At 39.5% G+C, this 26,582-nt stretch overlaps 2 protein-coding genes across 2 annotated transcripts; one reads left to right on the forward strand and one right to left on the reverse strand.

Moving 5' to 3' along the window:
• The first annotated feature begins 49 nt into the window (after positions 1-49).
• LOC134824406 (uncharacterized) lies at positions 50-24,363 on the forward strand. The gene is made up of 27 exons (XM_063836308.1): positions 50-169; positions 606-688; positions 1,205-1,379; positions 1,510-2,558; positions 2,709-2,826; positions 4,806-4,931; positions 5,267-5,390; positions 5,684-5,824; positions 9,986-10,180; positions 10,449-10,569; positions 10,781-10,938; positions 11,131-11,255; positions 11,404-12,486; positions 12,646-12,768; positions 13,044-13,138; positions 14,344-14,497; positions 14,764-14,852; positions 14,981-15,068; positions 15,271-15,328; positions 15,766-15,893; positions 16,304-16,446; positions 16,734-16,864; positions 17,764-17,882; positions 18,073-18,182; positions 18,412-18,538; positions 18,732-18,848; positions 23,500-24,363. Exons 1-27 carry the CDS (start codon positions 53-55, stop codon positions 23,620-23,622), a joined length of 5,220 nt encoding a protein of 1,739 aa, XP_063692378.1. The 5' UTR covers positions 50-52; the 3' UTR covers positions 23,623-24,363.
• On the reverse strand, positions 6,076-8,283 carry LOC134824474 (thrombospondin-2-like). Its single transcript, XM_063836379.1, has 5 exons — positions 8,041-8,283; positions 7,694-7,801; positions 6,985-7,197; positions 6,568-6,691; positions 6,076-6,427 (listed from the first exon to the last, which is right to left on the reverse strand). The coding sequence occupies exons 1-4, from the start codon at positions 8,171-8,173 to the stop codon at positions 6,576-6,578; spliced, it is 570 nt and encodes a 189-aa protein (XP_063692449.1). The 5' UTR covers positions 8,174-8,283; the 3' UTR covers positions 6,076-6,427; positions 6,568-6,575.
• Positions 24,364-26,582: the final 2,219 nt, after the last annotated feature.

Below are 26,582 nucleotides of genomic sequence, written 5' to 3' on the forward strand. Positions count from 1 at the left end.
CAAGGATGTCCGTTCCTACACAGAAGTGAAACTCTCTTGTCTCTTCAAAGAGATGCAGAATGAACTAGACGTGTATTGGAGTCAAGGGAAGGGAGGAGAGAAGCTGACATCAGAGAAAAGTGGAAATTTCATCGTTCTTACCACCTTTGATGCATATCAAAAACGCCAGGTAACGTGTTACATAGGTAACGTGCTACATAGGTAACGTGTTACATAGGTAACGTGTTACATAGGTAACGTGTTACATAGGTAACGTGTTACATAGGTAACGTGTTACATAGGTAACGTGTTACCTAGGTAACGTGTTACATAGGTAACGTGTTACATAGGTAACGTGTTACATAGGTAACGTGTTACATAGGTAACGTGTTACATAGGTAACGTGTTACTATGGTTACCTTCTCGGGATCCTGTGTTATATCCATATCAAACCAGGCACTTTCTTTTCCTTTTATCATGATCATCTTTTCTGTTTCGTTTAGTACGATTCGTGGTCTTTTACTAAATTTGCATGTTTGAAATAATCACGGGTTATTGAGGATTTATGTTCAATGCCCATGATTAGATTGAGATAAAATGGATTTACTAGATTTTGATATTTTCAGAGATCGACCCTGACTATTCCAAAAGAGTTCAACGAGTTTAGCGCGGACTACTTTTGTTCTGTTTATGATATAGACTCTTACAGGTAGGTATTTTTTATTTTACAGGTCTTTTAATCCACCTCTCCCACCTCACTCTCACTCTCACTCTCACTCTCACTCTCACTCTCACTCTCACTCTCACTCTCACTCTCACTCTCACTCTCACTCTCACTCTCACTCTCACTCTCACTCTCACTCTCACTCTCACTCTCACTCTCACTCTCACTCTCACTCTCACTCTCACTCTCACTCTCACTCTCACTCTCACTCTCACTCTCACTCTCACTCTCACTCTCACTCTCACTCTCACTCTCACTCTCACTCTCACTCTCACTCTCACTCTCACTCTCACTCTCACTCTCACTCTCACTCTCACTCTCACTCTCACTCTCACTCTCACTCTCACTCTCACTCTCACTCTCACTCTCACTCTCACTCTCACTCTCACTCTCACTCTCACTCTCACTCTCACTCTCACTCTCACTCTCACTCTCACTCTCACTCTCACTCTCACTCTCACTCTCACTCTTACTTTAAAATCTCCACCTCTCCCACCTCAGGGACACGAAAGTCTCACTGGGTGTATTCCACGTGACCACGACCCCCCAAACAGTCCAAGCTGGAGTTACAGTGACCCTCTCTTGTTCCCTGTCTTCTCTCAGTTACCCTGTCAGAGTACAGTGGAGGAACCCAAATGGTATGGTCTTCGATGAGCTGGCTCAGGGAAACTATGTGGTAATTATAATGTATAATTATACAAATCACGTGTCTAACTATGCATTAATGCATTTTTTTCAGAGCTAAGTTCCCAGTTGTTAGATTAATCTCTTGGTGATAAACTTCAACCTGACAACATTTCACACAGGTGGATGATGATGAACGGGACGAGACCTCCAACACCCAGACCCCAACTCTGGTGATACCCGGCAGTTATAACTCCGGGAGTATCACCTTCACTTGTGTCATCACCCCGGACCCTTGTGTCATTGGGTATACCCAACACGAGAACTATGAACAACCTGGATCAGGAGCAGCAGATGATAGTGCAGCAAATAATGGTGGGGCAGATAGTGGTGCAGAAGATAACGGTGGGGCAGATAGTGGTGCAGAAGATAACGGTGGGGCAGATAGTGGTGCAGAAGATGATGATGGAGCAGATAGTGGTGCAGAAAATAACGGTGGGGCAGATAGTGGTGCAGAAGATAACGGTGGGGCAGATAGTGGTGCAGAAGATAACGGTGGGGCAGATAGTGGTGCAGCAAATAACGGTGGGGCAGATAGTGGTGCAGAAGATAACGGTGGGGCAGATAGTGGTGCAGAAGATGATGATGGAGCAGATGGTGGTGCAGAAGATAACGGTGGGGCAGATAGTGGTGCAGAAGATGATGATGGAGCAGATAGTGGTGCAGAAAATAACGGTGGGGCAGATAGTGGTGCAGAAGATAACGGTGGGGCAGATAGTGGTGCAGAAGATGATGATGGAGCAGATAGTGGTGCAGAAGATAACGGTGGGGCAGATAGTGGTGCAGAAGATGATGGTGGAGTAGATAGTGATGCAGAAGATGATGATGGAGCAGATAATGGTGCAGCAGACCCTGTCAAAGTATGCAACGTAACTGTCGCAGCCGACGGGACCCCCCGAGAAATTGTCCCCGGTGTAGTGGATGTCGTCCTACACGAACTGCTGAACACCGGGACCCAGTGCAGCATTGAAACATTCCGGTCCCTCCGTAAGGAGTCCTTCGACACCCACGAAGGAAACATTCCTAATCCGTGTTTCTCAATCATGGAAGTGGGATCAGGCTCCAAATATTCTGTGTACAGTGGACAGAAGTACGTGTCTCCGGGTAATAATCTGGAGATACACCCTCTGCCGATATTCAAGGCTGCATTTGGTGAAAACACTGTCTACAGGTAACGTTGGCAACTGAAAAAACTGTTCAGCTGTTTCATAGTCTATAATATCACACTTTCAAGACCGTCTGACAACATCACGTTATCAGCAAACTTTCACTTTCACTTTCACCATCCTCTCATCACATGATATAAGTTTATTAATTTCAGGTGCACAGAAACAGGCTGGAACAAGAACCCTCCTGGTTGTGGTTCTGGACAAATGAAAAGGAGTGTCCCCGTCGGAGCATGCACCACTCAAAAGCTGTTCCACCCTGAATATTACAAGGTTTGCTTTGTAACGGCTGTTCCACCCTGAATATTACAAGGTTTGCTTTGTAACGGCTGTTCCACCCTGAATATTACAAGGTTTGCTTTGTAACGGCTGTTCCACCCTGAATATTACAAGGTTTGCTTTGTAACGGCTGTTCCACCCTGAATATTACAAGGTTTGCTTTGTAACGGCTGTTCCACCCTGAATATTACAAGGTTTGCTTTGTAACGGCTGTTCCACCCTGAATATTACAAGGTTTGCTTTGTAACGGCTGTTCCACCCTGAATATTACAAGTTTTACTTTGTGACGGCTGTTCCACCCTGAATATTACAAGGTTTGCTTTGTAACGGCTGTTCCACCCTGAATATTACAAGGTTTGCTTTGTAATGGCTGTTCCACCCTGAATATTACAAGGTTTGCTTTGTAACAGCTGTTCCACCCTGAATATTACAAGGTTTGCTTTGTAACGGCTGTTCCACCCTGAATATTACAAGGTTTGCTTTGTAACGGCTGTTCCACCCTGAATATTACAAGGTTTGCTTTGTAACGGCTGTTCCACCCTGAATATTACAAGGTTTGCTTTGTAACGGCTGTTCCACCCTGAATATTACAAGGTTTACTTTGTAACGGCTGTTCCACCCTGAATATTACAAGGTTTGCTTTGTAACGGCTGTTCCACCCTGAATATTACAAGGTTTGCTTTGTAACGGCTGTTCCACCCTGAATATTACAAGGTTTGCTTTGTAACGGCTGTTCCACCCTGAATATTACAAGTTTTTCTTTGTGACGGCTGTTCCACCTTGAATATTACAAGGTTTGCTTTGTAACGGCTGTTCCACCCTGAATATTACAAGGTTTGCTTTGTAACGGCTGTTCCACCTTGAATATTACAAGGTTTGCTTTGTAACGGCTGTTCCACCCTGAATATTACAAGGTTTGCTTTGTAACGGCTGTTCCACCCTGAATATTACAAGGTTTGCTTTGTAACGGCTGTTCCACCCTGAATATTACAAGGTTTGCTTTGTAACGGCTGTTCCACCCTGAATATTACAAGGTTTGCTTTGTAACGGCTGTTCCACCCTGAATATTACAAGGTTTGCTTTGTAACGGCTGTTCCACCCTGAATATTACAAGGTTTACTTTGTAACGGCTGTTCCACCCTGAATATTACAAGGTTTGCTTTGTAACGGCTGTTCCACCCTGAATATTACAAGGTTTGCTTTGTAACGGCTGTTCCACCCTGAATATTACAAGGTTTGCTTTGTAACGGCTGTTCCACCCTGAATATTACAAGGTTTGCTTTGTAACGGCTGTTCCACCCTGAATATTACAAGGTTTACTTTGTAACGGCTGTTCCACCCTGAATATTACAAGGTTTGCTTTGTAACGGCTGTTCCACCCTGAATATTACAAGGTTTACTTTGTAACGGCTGTTCCACCCTGAATATTACAAGGTTTGCTTTGTAACGGCTGTTCCACCCTGAATATTACAAGGTTTGCTTTGTAACGGCTGTTCCACCCTGAATATTACAAGGTTTGCTTTGTAACGGCTGTTCCACCCTGAATATTACAAGGTTTACTTTGTAACGGCTGTTCCACCCTGAATATTACAAGGTTTGCTTTGTAACGGCTGTTCCACCCTGAATATTACTAGGTTTGCTTTGTAACGGCTGTTCCACCCTGAATATTACAAGGTTTGCTTTGTAACGGCTGTTCCACCCTGAATATTACAAGGTTTGCTTTGTAACGGCTGTTCCACCCTGAATATTACAAGGTTTTCTTTGTAACGGCTGTAAGTCTTAATGCAGATGAAGCTTGTGAGTGAATAGTGACAGTTACCAATGTTTCAAAACTTACCGAGTGGTTCCTTTTGAACGTAGGTATAGAATCACATTAAAGACAAACTTGAGCCTAAAATTCGACGTTAACAAGAAAACTATCGCTTACCTCTTCGCTTACAAAGTCCTTAACTCTTCTCTTACCTGTTGTTCAGGTTGTTTCAGGGTTTGAGGTTCCAGATCCCGATTACTCCCACTCCTCCCACCCTGACGTGTACTTTACACACGTGGAGAAGGACACTGTGGTCGAGTACTCCATCCGGAACTCTGACTGCTACAAGGTTACCGGCCGTTTTTCTGTTAAAAAATATTCTGTTAAAAACTATTTTATACTATAGTATTATCATTATTTTCTCAAAGGTATGTTTTATCAAAGGTATGTTTCACCTTCGAAAATTTACTATGTGAAGATTGATTTGAAAATGATAGGAAAAAAGTAGATTTTAGAAGATAATTTGGTTAAGTGTAAAAAAAGTGTAAAAAAGTGTAAAAAAGTGTAAAATAGTGTAAAATAGTGTGAAAAAAAGATAATTGTACAATTTTTTGTAACATGAAAGTTGTACTGGTTTTCGATAAGGTTCTATATATTCGTTAATTATCAACTTTAAATGTTCAGTTCGAGTTCTCTGAAGACCATATAAAAAAGCACGGTGACGCTAATGGAACTGTTACTAGAACCACCTTCATTACAACATGTGTTGACGGGGTGTTCACTCCAGCCATTATACCTGCTAAAAAAGGTATGTACCTGTGCTTTATGTGCGTCCTAACAAAATGATTAGGTCGAATATTTCTGCTTATTGATAAGGAATGCATCGATAGTACTCAAAACATGTTCACAACACCTGACTGCATTATAGTCGTATATAATAATTAGTTTTAAACTAATTTCACGACTACAATTAAATAATAAATACATCTATTGATGGCGTTACAGAAGGAATTGATTTAATGTAGTTGGCGGAGTCCTAACTCTCCTCACGTCCGTGAATGGAGTTTTCTTTGTATCATATAACCAAATTATCACCCACAGTTTGTTGCAAGTTTCCCACGATTAAGCTGGATGGTGAACCGGAAGCAACTTTCTGTGTACAGGCAGTGGGGGAGACCTCAAAGCTTCATGGCCCGTCTGAGGGGTTGGATATGTTAACCAGACAGAAATACTTCAAAAATGGTAAATTTATATTTTCAATTGATAATAAAGTTATTATTGATGAAATAGCTTGAACTCTTGAATAACTTGGGTTGATGATTTCATATATTAAGACGCTATGACACTACCGGACCACGATGTATGGGGACTTGCCACCCCATGGCAACATATTATCACGATTCATAATCCACTGCTGGGGTAGATTTCACTTTTTTCTATATTCATTCGAGATTTTTTTGATACCACCCAGTAAAAAATCTGTTCGCTAAAATTTGAAATGTAATAGTATAAGCAGTAAAACTACAATTTAAAGGAAATAATGAAACATGATCACACGAGAGAAAATTGCTTTAAATAAAAATAAATCCATCGATCAGGTAAAACTGAACTATTGTCTGTTAATAGTCTTCTAGTTCTTGATTCAGATTTTTTTGTAACGTTGCTAAACAAACTTAACACTAACAAAACTAAAAACAAAGTGAGAGAAGAAAAAGTAAAGACTGAATTTCCTGCAGAGATAGTTGCTATGGTAACTGCAGACCATTTCCTGTAACTATAGTTACCAAGTTGCTGGATTTCTTCCATTACGACATGACGTATCAATAAGATCTTGCTGCTTTTGGTCTGAAAAAGTGAGGTTTTACTTCGGGAGTAAAGAGTGAACTAGGAGTGCACTTGGGGTAAACTAAGGGTGCACTAGGGGTCAAAAAAAGTCAGACGATTGTCAAAAGTCAAATAAAAATCGAATAAGATTCGGCACTCACGATGTACTCTAAAGTAACCTAAAGTAAGAACTCTGAGTACTCTGAGTAGTACTCGGAGTTCTGCTTGAAGTGCCACGTCTTCTGGAGCTGCCACAAGCAGTTCCGCCGCCCATAGTAGGGGTGGCTAAAAGGGGTTAAGGAAATAATTATTATAAATATTATAATCCCCAATTACTCCTAGTTTGTACTGGAATACAAAAAATACATAAAAAATTGAGGTTAAATGAAGCTCCCACAGAAAAATGTTTCACCATTGTGAAAAACTGCCAAATATTTTAGAGTTTGAAGATATCATGATCCAGATAATTACAGTGTGTCACGATGATCTTTTTAAGCCTTGCCTAGTGTGTCATGTTATAAACCTGTTTTCTTCTTCATAATCATAAAATCATTATTATTATTAAAAAATCTAAATACTTGGTGAAGGTGTATTAGAAGTTGAATAAGGAGGTGTAGTGGTAGGACAGGGTTTTTTATTGCATTTCTTAGTCTTCACTGCCTTCTTTTTACAATCCTTGCCGCCCCATGCGGGTGCGGGTTTGTCACATACTCTAGTGCTGGATCTGATTCCACCACCACATTCCTTCGAACATGCCGACCACTTACCCCACTTTCCGTACTTGCCGTTTACTGAGGTTAAATGAGGTTAAACGAGGTTGAATAATGTTAAATGAGGTTAAATGATGTTGACTGAGGTTAAATGAGGTTAAATGATGTTGACTGAGGTTAAATGAGGTTGAATGATGTTGAATGAGGTTAAATGAGGTTGAATGAGATTAAATGAGGTTGAGCGAGGTTACCACAACTCTGTACTTGTTGCTTTACTTGTAATATCAAAGTTTTAATAATCTAATTAATCAATCAACATTAATCAATCACATTGTCCCATTCGGCAAAAAATTATTTAATCTACTATTCACCCCATTTTGATTTTATATGAGGTTATATTTGAGCTAGAGTTAGGTAAATGCAAATGTTTAAAATGGTTATCCCTAAATAGGGCTTAATATGCATAATGTGAACAAAGAAACCCCGACTTACTGCAACCCCCGATTTACCGCGGCTGTTTCCTTCCCCCAAACTCTACGGTAAATTGGAGGTTTTCTTACTTACAGATTACACTCACCGGGACATTTGTAGTCGCACCCCGCTAGTGCCTTTTCAATTTTAGAACACAGCGTATCTGGTTCACCCTCCCCCTCACCACTGCAGCCTTCTAGTTCTGAGACAAAACCTGAAGCTCATATCAGTCCTTTAATTCATTCTTTTACAACTTTTATGAACGTACGTTAAGATATTTATTCGTTTTGTAACTTACAAAAAGGAATGAGAAATTGTAACGCATGTTTACGAATTCTGTAAAAGGAGAATCAATGAAGTGATGAGCGATTACATGGAACTTCAAGTAGAGATTGAAAATGAGGTTACAATCAGGTTAAAATGAGGTTTAAAATAAAATTAGTTCATGATCACCTGCTTTTAAGCACTTTTTATGCTTCCTGACGAGCTTGTTGAATTTTCCACCACTGCATTGTACCTTTGCAGTGCTCACAAAACTGAACAGCGTCACAACAATCACCGCAGTAAAAAGGATAAATTTACCCATGTTTTTCACGGAAAGTCAAAAACTAAAAGAAATAAATGAAACTTGAACTCTCCTCAATAAAATAAGATTCAACTATTAATAGGCTTTACTTATAATTCGTGCAATAAACCTCCTGTGATTGAGTGCGCTGCTCATTTTTCTGTGAGACGTGCGACAATTATTGCATCAACCGCGCTTTCAGTATATATTATCGTTAGCCTCGGATTTTGCAGTGCATTAATAATATATATTATTATTAATACCTAAATCACATACGCAATATTACATTTCCAGATTAAACAAGGAATTAATAACAATTATAGTTGTGGACACAACAAGAAAATTGAGAATAATCTTGTGCGAGGGTAGGGACCCAGATGTCGTTTCTAACCCAAATAAACTTTAAGGAGGCTTCTCATCAGTAGCCGCACCTCCTTACTCGGTTTCTGAACTGGAATTCTATGGGCTTCCAGACGGCCAGACCGAGTATTACCATCCCATCCTTCTAGAGTTCATCACAAGTAGCACCCACCTTGAAGATCTTTGACACCCAGACACACCCCATTGGCGAACAAACTTTGGATATAATCTTACATGCTCCCGAAGGAATCCCTGGTTTATGGTCTTTCTCATCGTCACCAGCACTTTCACTAGGTCACCAGCTCTTTCACTGAAGTCATCAGCCCTTTCACTGAAGTCATCAGATGTGACTCTGATCAACGGTATAGTTGTGGACACAACAAGAAAATTGAGAATAATCTTGTGCGAGGGTAGGGACCCAGATGTCGTTTCTAACCCAAATAAACTTTAAGGAGGCTTCTCATCAGTAGCCGCACCTCCTTACTCGGTTTCTGAACTGGAATTCTATGGGCTTCCAGACGGCCAGACCGAGTATTACCATCCCATCCTTCTAGAGTTCATCACAAGTAGCACCCACCTTGAAGATCTTTGACACCCAGACACACCCCATTGGCGAACAAACTTTGGATATAATCTTACATGCTCCCGAAGGAATCCCTGGTTTATGGTCTTTCTCATCGTCACCAGCACTTTCACTAGGTCACCAGCTCTTTCACTGAAGTCATCAGCCCTTTCACTGAAGTCATCAGATGTGACTCTGATCAACGGTATAGTTGTGGACACAACAAGAAAATTGAGAATAATCTTGTGCGAGGGTAGGGACCCAGATGTCGTTTCTAACCCAAATAAACTTTAAGGAGGCTTCTCATCAGTAGCCGCACCTCCTTACTCGGTTTCTGAACTGGAATTCTATGGGCTTCCAGACGGCCAGACCGAGTATTACCATCCCATCCTTCGAGAGATGATCAATTATGATCATCTCACAATTCACACGTGAAGTTTAGATAACCTCTTGAAACGGTGTCTCTTGGAGCATCGCTTCTACTGGCGTAGCTTGAACAACATACCCAATTCTGCAAATAACTAATCTCAAAGTCTAGACTCAACTATGCATATGAGGTAGAATGTTCCAGAACGTCTACAACTCAGTCGGAGAAACGCCCATTCTCTCGTCTTTGGCCGTTAAGTGGCTCTTGAGTGGCTGTTCTTAAGCCGTTAAGTGGCTCTTGAGTGGCTGTTCTATGGCTGTTAAGTGGCTATTGAGTGGTTGTTCTATGGCCGTTAAGTGGCTATTGAGTGGCTGTTCTTTAGCCGTTGAGTTGCCGTTGAATTGCCGTTGAGTGGCCGTTTCTTTTTTCTGCAGATTACTAATCTCCAAGTCCACACCGTCCAGTAAAAAAGGGCAAACAAATTATTGAAACGGATAACATGCAAACAACAAAGAGAGACAACACAATTAAACTTTAATTTCAGGGAGACACGTGCACTTTGATAAGCGGTGTCCGTGTTTCTCAGTCACGTGGGATAATGTCACGTGTCACGAGGGGAAGATTCTATCCACCACTTGGGACATCCCGGTGGAGTTCCGGCCACAAGATCCGGACAGACTCGTTAATATTACTGGACGTGAGCAGTTGGTGCTGGAGAGTGAGTTTAAGTTGGAGAAGTGTAAGTGTTTTCACAATTAAAGTTAAACCGCCGTATGGCGGTCGTGCGATGCCGCAAGCGCGAGAGGGCTCTGGTTAGAGCAAAGTTTACATGCCATGTAGAGTTTTTATATATGACATTCACAGCAGGCTGCTTAGGAAAAAGTTGAACACAAGGAAATATTTCGTTCCTTGAAGATTAAGTTCACAATTGAGTCAACCTGATTATCTATAACTTGTCTACTGATTATCTATAACTTGTCTACTGATTATCTATAACTTGTCTACAGTTTGCTGCAAGATTCCCCAGAACCAAGCGGATGAAGGATTCCCTATAAACGACGTCTCCTCTGTACGGTATCTGTACCGCGGCAAAACCGTCACCTACACGTGTACTGGACACTGCTACAGGTGACCTCTACCCACGATATCAGACCAACCGCACTCTTCGTCGGCATCATTTGAAACTTAATATCCCAACTATTACAACTTTAGTGTTAACAAAGATTTTATCAGCTGATCAGCTACGGGTTCTTAACTTCTGACAAAGTCCACCTCCACATTTAACTATAACACTGAGTTATTAAAAATACGTTTGTTAACCATAAAAACGCGCTCTCAGGATAAAACAGAAGTTAAGAAAAGCCACCTGCTCGGTGGAGACTCCAGTGTTGGAGTCCCCGAAATGTGAACCTGACCCGACCTGTTGTACAGAGCTAGAGGAGAGGAACCCTTTCGTTAAAGAGTTGGGAAATATCACTTGGCCAAAAACTGCCAATGGTTTGTTGACTTTATGCCACTGATATGACAAGCGTAGAGCGATTTTGATTCAACAGTTCGTGAGGATCGTAAATGTTCAAGGTCGCTTTCTCCTCATATAGTGATTTTATTATTCTTTCGTGAACCCCAACAATCCAAAACGTGATAAAACACGTTTTCGATGTAAACACAAGGAAACATTTTATCCGGCAGGTAAGAAGCACGAATTGAAAGTCGGTGACATGACGATTACACGGCGGTGTTACTACTCCGAGTGGGACCTCATTAGGTACAAGGATGTCGTAACTAATGACCTGGCTTTACAGTGGAAAATAAACGTGAGTTGAATTGAGCAGACGATTCAGAAGAAATGATTGCTGAAAATGTAACAAACTTTAAAAGGAAATATATTCATATATGAACTCCTGTAATTTTTAGTTCCGGTAAGCCGTAAGATCATACTAACGATACCTTTTTCGATCTCAGGGAACTGATGAAATTTGTGGCAACAAGCTACCTGGAAGTGACTTCACTTACTCTTCTAAACCTGAAACAGATGAAACACAAGGAAATGAAGACGATAACGGAAACGAAGCAGATGGAGATGCAGCAGATGGAGATGTAGCAGATGACGATGCATCAAATGACGATGCATTAAATGACGATGCAGGAAATGACGATGCAGCGGATGACGATGCAGGAAATGACGATGCATTAAATGACGATGCATCAAATGACGATGCAGCAGATGACAATGCAGCAGACGATGCAGGAAATGACGATGCAGCAAATGACGATGCAGGAAATGACGATGCAGGAAATGACGATGCATCAAATGACGATGCAGCAGATGACGATGCAGGAAATGACAATGTAGCAGATGACGATGTAGGAACTGACGATGCAGGGAATGACGATGTAGCAGATGACGATGCAGCAAATGACGATGCAGGAAATGACGATGCAGCAGATGACGATGCAGGAAATGACGATGCATTAAATGACGATGCATCAAATGACGATGCAGCAGATGACAATGCAGCAGACGATGCAGGAAATGACGATGCAGCAGATGACGATGCAGGAAATGACGATGCAGGAAATGACGATGCATCAAATGACGATGCAGCAGATGACGATGCAGGAAATGACGATGCATCAAATGAAGTTGCATCAGATGACGATGCAGCAGATGACGATACAGCAGATGACGATACAGCAGATGACGATACAGTAGATGACGATACATCAAACGGAGATGCAGGAAATGGAGATGCAGTAAATGGAGATGTAGTAAATGATGTAGTAAATGGAGATGCAGTAAATGATGCAGCAAATGGAGGGATTCAAGATGATGTGAATGGAAATGAAGCGAGTGGAAATGGTGGGATTGGGAAAAGGAAAAGGAGCGTTTCAAAAAGAGACTCTGCAGATAACTCAGAAAACACTGACAACTCGGGATCAGTTGATTCAAAGGAAGACGCTGAGGACACCGAGGACACTGAAGACACTGAGGACACCGAGAACACGATGTGTATTCCTGCTGAAAATACCACGAACGCTTTACTGGTTAGATCTTGTTCTGAAGAAACACTTTACTCAATTTTGCATTTCTTACTTATTGTCTGTCCGAGTTCCGTTTACTTTGAAAGTAACTTAGCAACTGATCATATAAAAGTTATTGATATTAACAACACTGAACACCTCTTCGTCCCTACTAATTATTAGGGCCTAAAAGATGAGAGTTGTGTTACTTTAGAGAATATGTTGAGCGTTAACTTGTCAAAGGAATACACACTAGCTGCTCTGGACAGGCTTCACGAATACAGCTTCAACATCACCGAGAAAACGGTGGGTACTTTTCTTTTCATTTAGAAAATAGCTTAATATTTTTAAGGTGGATAGATCTTGTTGAATTATACTATTTGTTTCTGATTTAATTGGATGAGCTTATGGATTATGATTAATTGGTTGGTTATATAATTATGGACATAGATACAAAAAAAAGATAATTTTCAAGATTCTTGTTCAATTTGATTAAAAGGTAAATTAACTATTAACCAAACTAGTTTTAAGAGATTTACGTTTTTACTAAACTTTCGTAATGAAATAAAACTTAATTTCAGGAGAAACGTACTTGTTACAACGCATTACGTTACGTGCTTTTAGATCCTTGGAACTTTGGTTACGCAGGCAACCTTGATAGTAACTATAGAAACAGGTAAGTCTTCATTTGACTACCTTATCGGACCTTATTTGGACGGACATTACTTGAACGCTGGAGGCCCTAGCGTTTACCTTAATGTCCGTTCAAATAAAGTCCGTTCAATTAATGTCCGTCCAAGTTAAAGTCCGTTGAATTTTTTTCAACAATTTTTCCATTTCGAACTTTTTGTCCAGAATATGACAATTTTTTAATTTCAGTCAATTTCAATAGCTATCATTAAACTAAACTATATCGTTGAATCAATAAAAACAAAGTATTATAAAATTTTAACAATCTGAATTGTAAATATCAGTATCACATTATTGCATGATCACTATCTTGAAGTTGATCTTCGGCTTCTTCTACATCCACATTTTCTCTTACAACTGGTTGTCTGTCCAACTCGTAGTCGTACCGGGCAATGAACGATCCCAACTGCTCTAATAGAGAGATACTTGAATGCCTAAAGTACAGCTTAAGCTTTATCTCTAGCCCCCACTTGGTATAGGCGACCTTCGGTGGCTTATGTCAGCTACGATACCTTCTACCATACCACCCATCTCGATAAAGTAGAAGACATACCGGGATATCTCCCTGCACGAAACTCCATTTGATGAAGATGATATGTGATATTAGATAATGATCATGATGTACACATATTTTAACATATATACTGATTAAAGACTGCTTTTCTTGCTATTACTGTATGTAAATGGATTTAAAAATCATTTGCTAAAATTTTTAAAAAGTTAAAAAAAAGATGAAAAAAATTTGGATTTTTGATGGTTTTGATTGCCTTCTAGCGTTCATATTAATGTCCGTTCATAATTATGTCCGTTCAAATAATGTCCGTCCAAATAAGGTCCGATAAGGTATATGAAACAATGAATAGTCCTTCCTGACATTTGCTGGCTTGTCACCAGCTTACCAGTTTTCCAGCAAGGCCAAGTTAAGTATTTAAAATGAAGGCCTCTTAAAGTCAACTTGTTCCAACTCTTGGCGCAAATTTCAGATCCTTATTAATAGACATCCAATATAGATAACATTACCTTACATGGTAGTGTAACTATGGTAACATTACCTTACATGGTAGTGTTACTATGGTAACATTACCTTATATTATGGTAGTGTTACTATGGTAACATTACCTTATATTATGGTAGTGTTACTATGGTAAAATATCACTATAAATGAATAAATCACCTCCCTCCACACTCCAGATTGATTGTGTCCACTGCCAACATTATCAACACGTGGGTCTCGCTGGTCAGTGAGAATTTCAAGCGAGCCTTCTCTTATGCGGCTATAAAAGTGAAAAAGGAAGCTGCTGCCATGTCATCTTCTGTTCATCTATACGATGGCTGGATGATCGATGTAAGACCTTATATTTCTTCCCTTTTGAAAATAAATTTCAATTTAAAAGTAGGCACTAAGCGTCGGTAGAACTAGAAAATAAATTAATCCTCGAAAAGTTGATTTTTAAATTATCCATTCATCACTGGTTTTTGTTAATGCTAACTAATTCAACGACAAGTGCAGCTTTTTCTGGAGATTAATGTTCTCCTTTTTCTTTATTCTTGCTGATTAGATAATATGAGAATTTAATGTTTTCCCTTGCTCCTTAATCTTGATACTTTCAGATTAGAGCTAACAACTACGTACAGACCAGCTTCATGTGGACAATGCAGAACCTTCTCTTCCCCTCCACTACGCAGAGTGACATCATCAGGTACGTATTTGATTATTTATACGTATTTTATAAAGTAATTTTGTATCTTACGCTCTTGTTTTTAGGTCTGAATACTGGTGGGGATGTAAACAGTGAGCCATATTATAAGCCAAAATACCACATTTCAGTCCGCTAGCTTGGGTCGATCTGCCGCACAACTCCACCATACCAGGAGAGACACAGTACATCACAGTCAACTTCACTTCATCTGAACCGGTAATTGCTGTTTCACTAATAAGTTAAAAAGCTCAATCTCCGTTTCTATTCTAATTTGTATCCATTAAAGCATTAACCGTGCTATTCGTTCTAAAAGAATTTTTAAAAACATTATCAAACTTACATGTCAATCTCTTAAATTGTCTGGATCGAATTTTTTTACATTTAGCAAAAAAATGTGTTTGATTTTTTCAATATTTAGTTGAACAAAATGCGCCATTATGCATGCGGAGTCTTCCACTTAGGAAAGTGGAAAAACGGTAAGATGCTGCAGCCAAGAAAGATGCAAAACTAAAATCATTTTAAAAAGATACTAAAATAAAAGGAAACAACCTTAAACGGAGAATAAAAACTTGCTAAAACACTCCTAAACTCTCTCAGTACCGCTAACATTCCGCTTTAAAATGAATAACTTTATAAATAAATAGCTCAAAAAATGCTATCAAGTAGACAAATTAACTTCTTTGTCAGATAGGCTATACTCAATACTTCAATAGCACTAGTAATGCCAAACTGATGAAAGTTTATCCCAGCTTTTTAACCGTTATTAGACAAAATGGATGTTTTTATTGAATGATACAATTTCTTGGATATTCGACTTATATCGCAGAGCTGTTAACAAATTAACAAATTAACAAATTAAACAAGGCTCCCAACAGTGTTGAATAAATTTCTAACAGTATCATTTATTGCACAGAAAAGTTGAATGAGGCAGAGTCACCAGATTGGTCTAGGGGATCGTGTGACCACGTGACTGTAGAACATGACTACCAGAGCGTTATCTGTCAGTGTTCCTCCTGGAAGATGTTCTTAGCTGTTACTCAGGTATATTTAATGTTTTACTCAGGTTTATTTAATTGTTTACTTAGGTATATTTAAACGTTTACTCAGGTCTATTTAATTGTTTACTCAGGTCTATTTAATTGTTTACTCAGGTTTATTTTGAAGTAGAATCATAACTCGATTGTTTTGTGAGTTGTTGTTGAGTTGATGTCCAATTTTTGGTCTTCTTAACTATTACCATTCATAGAGGAAAGAACTAAATCCGCTAGAACTCACATTATTTGTTATTCAGCAGTAATATTAAAGTCACTATTGTGACGGTACATTAGAACTCGACAGAAACAAAGTGTGAAGGTCCTGAACGGAACCGCTCGGTTTCAGTTCCTTGTTTAACACTGCCGTACAGCAAGGACATCCACCGGGTTATATATGACATGAGTAATATGCTTCAGACGAGAAACTACACGAGCGGATTGTGGGGAAACTTTACAGTTGGTACAGCAGCAACCTCCATGCTGTTACACGCTTACGATATTCTGGACATTGGAGCTATGATACCTCTAGCAGTGGTCTTTATACTTCTCGTCAAAGCTAGGTATACTAGGGCTTGCTTTATCAAACACAAGGGTTTTTGTTGTGTGTCCACTCAAAACGCTAGGAACCTTGAACATTTTTAACCTGTTTCGATTTGAGCATTGATCAAAACCTTCTGGCTGACGGGAGGACATTTTACTGGTACATATTAAATATTTATTGGCCTAAAATGTAAATAAAAATAAAAATCAAGCACCTCTCAAATCATATTTTTATTTTAAAATTCATAAGTTTATAACACTTCCATATAAGGTAATGTTACCATAGTAACACTTTACATTTACTCAGTACCCGGAGACAGCCTCTGATGCAGTGCAGGATGCAGATATGTGTGGGTATGGTTGGCAGTCATCTCCTCTCCCTTCTCACCACTTACATGTTACCAGCTAACATCAGCTGTGTTTACATGGTCTATCTCAGTTAGTGTCACTATAAAATTTAAAATCTATTTTTATATTTTGATCATTTTTCGTTTATCAAAGCTCTATTTGGGATTAGAACTGTCAGTACGTCAATCGTGTCTTGTGCCATTTTTAGTGACCTTGTAAGATGGTCATTCAAGAAAAATTCAGTCATAACAGTGAAATTTTGATCGCGGAAACCTGAAATTTAAAAATTTCCTACCGATAGGACATATTCAAAACTTTCATTGCATCAAAGTTTTCTCCGGATATGCTGCTTCCAGCACCTTGATGGTGACTTGTGTCACTCTTACCGACCTCACTGATTGGTCAATGGTCAAAATTCAGTCAAAACCGGAAATGTCAGTCAAGGAGTCGGCAGAAAAGCTTCTCTTCAAAAATCTTCTAAAGCCTTTGATGTTTTATAACTTCATTTCTTCTTTGCAATCGTATATAATTATAATAGTCACCCTGTGGCCTGTATCATATTTATTGCTTGTTTAATTTGTTTTTTTTTGTGTTTAATTTATGATTATTTGTATCTGAGATTCTGTGATTAAATTTATTTTGTTGATCGTAATGTTGTGATATTGCGTAATTTATTGTAAACATAATATATGTTTTAGAATTATGTAATGTAACGTGATGGAAATATTTTAAACGGGCATATCCTGTCCAAACCCAGGATGAACTACATGAAGAATTCGTTGTAACTTTGTTTGAAAAGCATCAATATGCCTGGCCTTTGTTAGTATCGGTTATATATGCTCTGGTTGTTGGTCCTTATAGGTCATCAGCAAGAACACAAGTCTTGATAATATTAATTTAAATTATACCTGAGCACTGATTATCACATAGTTGAAATAACATGTCATTACCTTTGGAGGATCGCAATCCTGATCGTAGTTTAATTTCAGTGGAGATATTTGTACTTGCAACCCTGCTGTGGTTCTCTGTCGAGTTCTTCTGTTTGAGGAACGTGATTCTGGGAATGAAACATCCTGACTTGAAACCCTCCAAAAATTATAGTTACAAGGTTTGTAATATGCATTTTCTGTTCTGTCCTTTTCATTTGCATAGTTTCATGGTCGCTTAACACCAAGATCTCCATAAAAATTGGGAAATTCAAATGAATTATTACGGGACTTTTATTATCCAATAACTCAAAGTTATTGCATCATAACTATCTGATTATCTACTTAATTATGACTAAAATAATATCTCAGATGATACCCGTAGTCTACATAGCTGCTTTCCTAGTCCCGAGTGCATTCATCCTGTACTATAAGCTGACCTCCTCCGCGGTAAAGTTTGTCCAGCCCTTTGACGCCCAAACGTAAGTAAAACTGACAACCACCTTGAGTTTGAGTTTGATTAATACAGTTTTAAATTATGATTTGATTTATGGAGCATTTGAATGGAGATATCTTGGCTAAGTTAGATGTATACACTTTGATCGGTGTGCACGGGTGATGTTGTATTCTTCACATCTAATCAAGTGATATGACTATTTAGTTAATTATGTATTTATCTATTTACATTTAACATAATTATCTTATTATTAGGTGCTGGTTCAACCAGGATCTAGAGATCTTCCTCTTCACGACCCCTGTCTTTGCGTTTATTCTCTTGGGTATCTGCATGTACTTTGTACCTGTGGTAACCTGTTTCATCTCAGACAAAAAATGTGGAGTGAGTGTTCATATTTAGTTTTGAAACCTTACGCCAGTTATAGTTTTAATTGCCGTTTTATCTAAAGTAAAAAAAAAGGCCAGTTAAAAAACAAAATAGTGGCGGCAATTCGGTATTAATGTACTAATAGTATACTAATTAATGTACTAATAGTATACTAATTCAGGGAATGTACTAACACTCCACATTTCAGATTGACGTGATTAGTTCCGGAATAATGTTCCTGAATGTAGTGATTTCCTGGACCCTCAACTCTTTCAGAGCTCATCCATACATCCAGTACACATCTCGAGCTCTTCTAGCAGTCCAGGTGAAATATCATTTTATACATTATAATATTCCTTATCGGACTTTATTTTAACGAACATTAATTAGAGGCTAGACGCTAGACTTAGAGGCCCTACCGTAACGGTACGGACAATGACATCTTAATGTCCGTTTAAATAAAGTTCGATATATATTCAATTTACATATATATTATATACTATATAAGTATGAAGTATGTAGTTATATTTAGTTAAAATTATTAATTGAACTTAATGTTTTTTAGGGCATTTTCAATTTTCCACGTATTATTTTGCCTAATAGATGTGGATACTGGTGGGGAGGTGAAACACATTTGTTTACTTTAATAGTAAGCACATGTTCAGCGGGTTGAGGAGGTGAAACACATTTGTTTACATTTTTAGGGTAAGCACATGTTCAGCGGGTTGAAGAGATGATACACATTTTGTATTATAGAAGGCTTGTAACACTTGTAACGCTTTCTTGTTACCCCCCTTTGAAGGCCCCGAATTATTTTCTGAACGAAAGCTCAAAAATAACCGAGAAATCGACCTTCTTATTAACTCATTTTGATGACTGTTTCTGACCTAAAATTGCACGAAAAATCGATTTAGCTAGGTTTCAGAACCTATAAACACTTCCTTATCCCTCAAAATTGATGTTTTATAGTTGATACGAGCAACAAGCAACATATGTTTTGATCCTTCGGTTCTACTCATGACCTAGGCAGTTAAGCTGAACCCGACAGATCGAGGCAATCCTCACCTTAACTGATCAAACTGGTACTAACACAATTTTCAGATATAAATGTTCTTTGCGATACGTTTATTGCAGCTTTGCAACTTGAGTGAAGACCAGAGTACGAAAACACACAGCAGGTAAGCAACTCACTTTTGGTGACTGTTCCTCACGAACATTCTGATCCTGCAACATATGAACAGCTAGGGAGATCGTCTCCTTAACAAATCGGACAGGTACTATCACAATTTCCAGAGCACAGCATGATAACAAAGTCAAAAGAAACACAACGAAGGTAGGTTACCAACACCACAATATAACAATTATACTAACAACTGAATTAAATTTATTCTGACGACGGGCAGCCCTGATGTGCTCCGTCATCCTCAACGAGCGACCACTTGTAATAGAGGTGTTATGTCATGAGACACCGATCCGTCCAATCACAAACAGGACGAGTCAGCAGATCGATATCGTGTGTTTACTTTCCTTAAATCTTTATTTGACCTTCTGTTCACATTGTTATCTCTACCACATCTCGGCTCGGCAAGGTCCGCGTGCAATATCTGCACCGCGGTAAACACGCCATGATTACGTCATGAACTTGAAATAGTGTGATTGTTGTACTTATATAACCGTGCCCATTGCCCACGTACAATACAAACTGTTGGGGGGGGGGGGGGTTTTAAGATAAACAACCGATCTTGATAGTGTGTTGGTCGCTCCTCCAACTGACTGTGATGCTAACTGTTCAATCAGGAACGGAACATTAACATTGTTTAGTTATAGCATGTTTCGGTTTAGTTGTCCAATTGCGTATTATTAAAAACATTTACTCTAATATGAGGTCGCGATTGTGAACTGAGTGAGATCCAAATGATGAACTGTGCTTTAAGTTTACACCAACTGGAAGCAAAGGAATAATGCATATATCCATGAGTGCTGCTTTGCTTTATTTTGACAGTAAGTGTTTAAAAACAGAATCTAGGACACGACTTCACTGACAAGAACTGTATGTTCCAGGAGGAGGCAGTATACAGGAGGACGAGCATGGTTATACCTGACAGAGTTGAAGTACTAGTTCACCATGGTGCAGTTTTCGACTTCTCACATTTTCAAAAAAGAGTTAGAAATAGATGCAGCTGTTCTAGGGACTGCTTCAAAACTTTTTTCCTAGTATATTGCAACGAAGCTAAATGCAGGTAAATTCAGGTATCGAGATCACAGATAACATCGATATGGAGGTCCTGGCTGGATATCATGGTCAACAAATTCAAGACCCTGGTTGGCGACGATCTACCGTCACTAGCGAAGTGCCAGAAAGCCATGCCCGCATGCTTCGCTTCCCACCCCAACACTAGGATTGTGATTGACTGTACCGAGGTATGATTTGAGTCCATTACCAGAACCGAATGAGCAGCTACAACTTTAGAGCTCAGACAAAATTATGAAAGTCACAGCAACATATTGCATAAGTTGACGCAATATTTCGCTTTGAACGTGACCAGTGAATTGGTGTTCTCTACAGCAGTACAATTACGGCGCGGCGGGGTGCGAATTGTGATGTTCAAAATTATGTTATTGCAGCTGTAGCAATTGAAAATTCCTACAATCCACAGGACCCAATTGAAGCTCCGTCCAACATTGAGTCGGGCGCCAGATGTTACAGCCATTATAAGTGTAAGTTCAGTCGATCATACCTTTCAATAATACTGAACCTGCAACGTAAATTACAGATCTTCTGCTTTCGTACCTCATACAATTTCCCTTGCATAATCGTTCTGTTCCATCTCCAGCTACGCACACAGCCAAGTTACTGATCGGAATTGCGCCCAGTGGGGTAATCACGTATGTCAGCCGCTGCTACCCTGGTGGCACAACCGATAAGGAAATTGTAGTGGATAGTGCCATACTGCAGAAGCTGACTGTTGGTGACAACGTGATGGCTGACAAGGGGTTCCTCATTCACGACATTTTGCCCGAAGGTTAGTTCCAACCGTGCTACACTCGAAATATGAGATTTTTCTGAACGGGCCCCTATAACACTAACAGTTGAAACCAACTTAAATCGTAGTATTTATATTTTTGTATGCGGATTGCGAATCACCCAAATGATGCTCCTCTGGCAAGATAACGTGCTATGACCTATGGTTTCTAATTTCTCGTTAAGGTTTCAGCATATTACGTGTTGAAACGTCACGTAACAGTTGAGTGTATAGTGATGAATCAACGTCCGGTTAGTTAAGAATAAGCGGCATAAAAAGCGAATTAAATTCAGGAGTTACACTAAACATCCCAGCGGGGATGTGGGGCAAGACTCAGTTCACGCCGGAAGAAGTAGCAGCCAGCAGAAAAGTCAGCATCGCCCGCATCCACGTGGAACGCTCAATTGGCTATCTGAAGCGGTACAAGATTTTGGGAAACAAAGTTGTGGCGAAGATGTTGCCTTATCTGAGCGACATCGCATTCGTGTGTGCCCAACTTGTTAATTTGAACCCTGTTTTTTTGAGGGAAGTGGACAGTGATTTTTTTTAAATGACCAGGTCTGCTTAAATAACTAAAAAATTATGTTAATATTCTGTTCATGACTGGACGATAAGTTCCTACAATCCCCCCCCCCCCCCCCCCCAACAGTTTGTATTGTACGTGGGCAATGGGCACGGTTATATAAGTACAACAATCACACTATTTCAAGTTCATGACGTAATCATGGCGTGTTTACCGCGGTGCAGATATTGCACGTGGACCTTGCCGAGCCGAGATGTGGTAGAGATAACAATGTGAACAGAGGGTCAAATAAAGATAAGGAAAGTAAACACACGATATCGATCTGCTGACTCGTCCTGTTTGTGATTGGACGGATCGGTGTCACATGACATAACACCTCTATTACAAGTGGTCGCTCGTTGAGGATGACGGAGCACATCAGGGCTGCCCGTCGTCAGAATAAATTTAATTCAGTTGTTAGTATAATTGTTATATTGTGGTGTTGGTAACCTACCTTCGTTGTGTTTCTTTTGACTTTGTTATGCTCTGGAAATTGTGAAAATTACGCTCTGGAAATTGTGATAGTACCTGCTCTGGAAATTGTGATAGTACCTGTTCGATTTGTTAAGGAGACGATCTCCCTATTCATATCTTTGTTATATATGGTAATTTATTATGTAACTTATTTATGTATATTATTCCTTAGTCTCGTATGACCATAGTTGGTACTACAATAAGTGGGTTTCACTTCTAAGCTACCGTATACTAAATTGTTACAGGATCAGAATGTTCGTGAGGAACAGTCACCAAAAGTGAGTTGCTTACCTGCTGTGTGTTTTCGTACTCTGGTCTTCACTCAAGTTGCAAAGCTGCAATAAACGTATCGCAAAGAACATTTATATCTGAAAATTGTGTTAGTACCAGTTTGATCAGTTAAGGTGAGGATTGCCTCGATCTGTCGGGTTCAGCTTAACTGCCTAGGTCATGAGTAGAACCGAAGGATCAAAACATATGTTGCTTGTTGCTCGTATCAACTATAAAACATCAATTTTGAGGGATAAGGAAGTGTTTATAGGTTCTGAAACCTAGCTAAATCGATTTTTCGTGCAATTTTAGGTCAGAAACAGTCATCAAAATGAGTTAATAAGAAGGTCGATTTCTCGGTTATTTTTGAGCTTTCGTTCAGAAAATAATTCGGGGCCTTCAAAGGGGGGTAACAAGAAAGCGTTACAAGTGTTACAAGCCTTCTATAATACAAAATGTGTATCATCTCTTCAACCCGCTGAACATGTGCTTACCCTAAAAATGTAAACAAATGTGTTTCACCTCCTCAACCCGCTGAACATGTGCTTACTATTAAAGTAAACAAATGTGTTTCACCTCCCCACCAGTATCCACATCTATAATAAGCGTATATTCACATAATACCACCATGATACACTGTTACACAGGGGATTCTGGGACTACTGTGCTACATCTGGCTTACCCCAGACGTCAAAACATCACTTTTCCCTGGGTGCTTCCCAACCGACGATGGAGATGAAGACAACCAAAAGCTCGTTGGTCATGGTTAAACCATCCGATTTCTCAACGATTTAACAATTGAGATTTAGAGATTTGGAGACTTTCCCGAAACTTATTTTGAAGTTGTGAACTTGAATGTGTAATACAGAAATTGATCAAAGTATATATGGTGCAGGTGATCTAATGAATGACTATGAACCTCAACCATATATGCAATGTACATTGTACACGTTTGCATTTAGTGGAAGCTAGCTGTAATTTTGAACTATCTTTCGTTTTTTAGGACTTTTTAAAAATGCGCTGTTATGTAAAACTTTTGAAAGTACTCGAAAATTATCAGAAAAAAAGCTGATGTATATTTGCTTCGAATTAGAACAGTTTATTTTATTTATTTGTGACACTAAACCCGCACATGATTACAGATTATATAGGGCCGCTCATAATTTCGCATGACTACTTTGTCCAATCGCATGCATGCCAATCCAAAGTATGCATACAATTTTCGTTGTAAATGTTTTTCATGTCTGAATGCATTTTTACTTACAGTCGACTGGTTTTCAGAAAAATATATAAAAACTTGATTTCAGCTCGAAAAGGTTTATTAATGTTACGGATGTTTGTCGTAAATTGCAGCAGTGTTAATATTGTTTACAAATTTCGGATTTCGTTTATATTATTATTACTGTTTGATTGAGTTAAAAACGCCTTAAAGTAAAATATTCAAGTTATGACTAATTGACCTTTATTCAAATAGTGTAAAATTCATGATCATGGAAAATTGGGCGTCGATGAATATTGATGCGAACGATTTTTGTAAAAATGCTGGACGCTATCAAGTGAACTTTAGCGCTAGATATCGAATTATTGGTTTTAAAAACCCATCTTCAACATCGGATAAGTGTTCTTTCTGTTTATCATGCCAGAAATATGTGATCTACCGCAATTACGGCTGTGCTCAATTTACATCATGATAACTTTGAAATCTGTTGTCACAATATTACGTTTTATTTGTTGGTTATGCTGTATAACCTATGCACATCTGTGTTTACTCCATAAGTCCATAGTCCATGCTAACAGCCAAAAAGAACAGGGGCATGAGTTGGAGTATTATACTTATGACATTTTTAAGGTGTAGCTCACTAGCTCAGGCTATAACAAAGACTCTATTGCTCGAATCCTATTTTCTGCGAGTGTATATATGATCTGTGTGCTTATAGTTATAAACGTCTGTTACCTCCGAGTCCGCATGACTTTATCCTCAGTTCCAAATCGTGGCTAACTATTATACTGATACATGATACCACGGTAACATGGTCTAAAATACAAAACAATGAAACAAAACTCATTTTATTATAAAAGATGTTTTAGTTTTATGAAATTAATTTGAACAGGAGCTTATACGAATGTTTTTTAAACAACTCCAGAAATTGAAACGAAACTCCTTTTATTGTAAAACTCTATCACGCGACTATCCCACAAACTGTCACACCCTCCAATCTCCTCAACCTCCTCCACCGCCTCCTTCAGCGCCTCATACTCCGGATTATCGAGAATATTCTCCAGAAAATCCAACTTAGACCCGAAATTGCACGTGTTCAAAAGCAGCTGACAAGAGTTAACATTGCAGGTAGAATTAAACCCTGTGACCAGATGAGCGGGTGTAGCCCCACTAATCACCTTCTGAGGGGGGGTCACCTCTCCTGCCAACCTGAAGTTGGTCCCCTCCTTCAGATCATACCTCTCATAGAGAAGCTCCGACATTCCCCGTACGTTTCTTTTACGGATTGTTGGGACTAGCGAGGCGTTTATGTTGATCACCTGGGAGGTGGTCTCCGGACTTAGGGCGCTTGCTAAATCCAGGATGTCCGTTGGGACGATCCGTTTCCCGCTCATTCCTTGGTTCATGGGGCAGTGCGGGGAGCAAGTTGGTCCGTCATGCCTCCTGATTTTTCCGGGAAGTTTGGAGGTAGGCAGGTAGATAAGATCTCTTGCATCTGCCAGCATCACTTTTATAGAACCTGGTCGGGTTACCCCCAGCTTATCAGTGAGTTCTAGAAACTTTTTGGCGGTTTCCACCACTTCCCTGTCGTAGTCGATGAGGTTTATCAGGGCTCCAGTTTCAATGTGAAGGATCACACCTGTTAATGGGAATCCTGCTCCCACAAAAGTGAAGATCTTATCCTTGATGTTCCGGTGCCCAAAGAGTTCCGGGAAACCCGATATAAACTGCTGGATTTCAGCTGATTTAGAGCAAAGCTGGTGTGCTGCTTTTAAGATTGGGTTACAATTCATGATGTCAGAAAAGGAGTGGAAGCTGTTTATATTAGCCGGGTTCTGTTGGATAGCTGGCGTGGAGAGTAACTGGAGCTCACCTTTAACCAACTCTCTGTAGTTTATAAAGTAGGGAAAAGGCAGCTCAGGGTACCGTTCAGGGTGTTTCAGTTTTAGAGAGCGGGGAAGGAAAACCACCAGCGACTCCAATAACTCAGTGCGAGTAACAGGACCATCTCCTTTCTTTTTTTCTGCAGTGCTCAGCACCATACTACGATGTAGATCCTGGTGCTCGTCAGCTATTCTCAGTGCTATTTTCAGTGCTTCTTGTTCCATCGCCTCTTCTGCGTAAATAGCGACACTCCGCAAAGTAGCATGCTCATCCCCTTTTGAAAGTAATGCTGCCATGACACCCTTCATCTTCTGCGGTGAGTAAAATAATTCAACAAGTCCTACCGATCTGTTGAGACTAGTGTTTATTAGTTGGCAAGGAGCCAAGGCGTATTTAGATGACCTGAAAACTGCTCGGTCTTCATCCCAAAACACAGGTTCCGTTCCATTTTTTCCGTCTTCTAGCCAGTTTTGATAAGAGCAGAAATGTTCCCACCTATAGCGAAGTGAGTTGGAGATCGTCACCACTTCCTCGACAATACTTTCAACTGATTTGTCTTGGGCTGGTATTCTTTCCCGGTCTAAAATGAAGGCTGCTACCTCTTTTGGATCCTCTGAAGACTTGATG

Source organism: Bolinopsis microptera, chromosome 12 (genome assembly GCF_026151205.1).
Source record: "Bolinopsis microptera isolate Bmic1 chromosome 12, MBARI_Bmic_1.0, whole genome shotgun sequence".
In the NCBI taxonomy this organism is placed as follows: domain Eukaryota; kingdom Metazoa; phylum Ctenophora; class Tentaculata; order Lobata; family Bolinopsidae; genus Bolinopsis; species Bolinopsis microptera.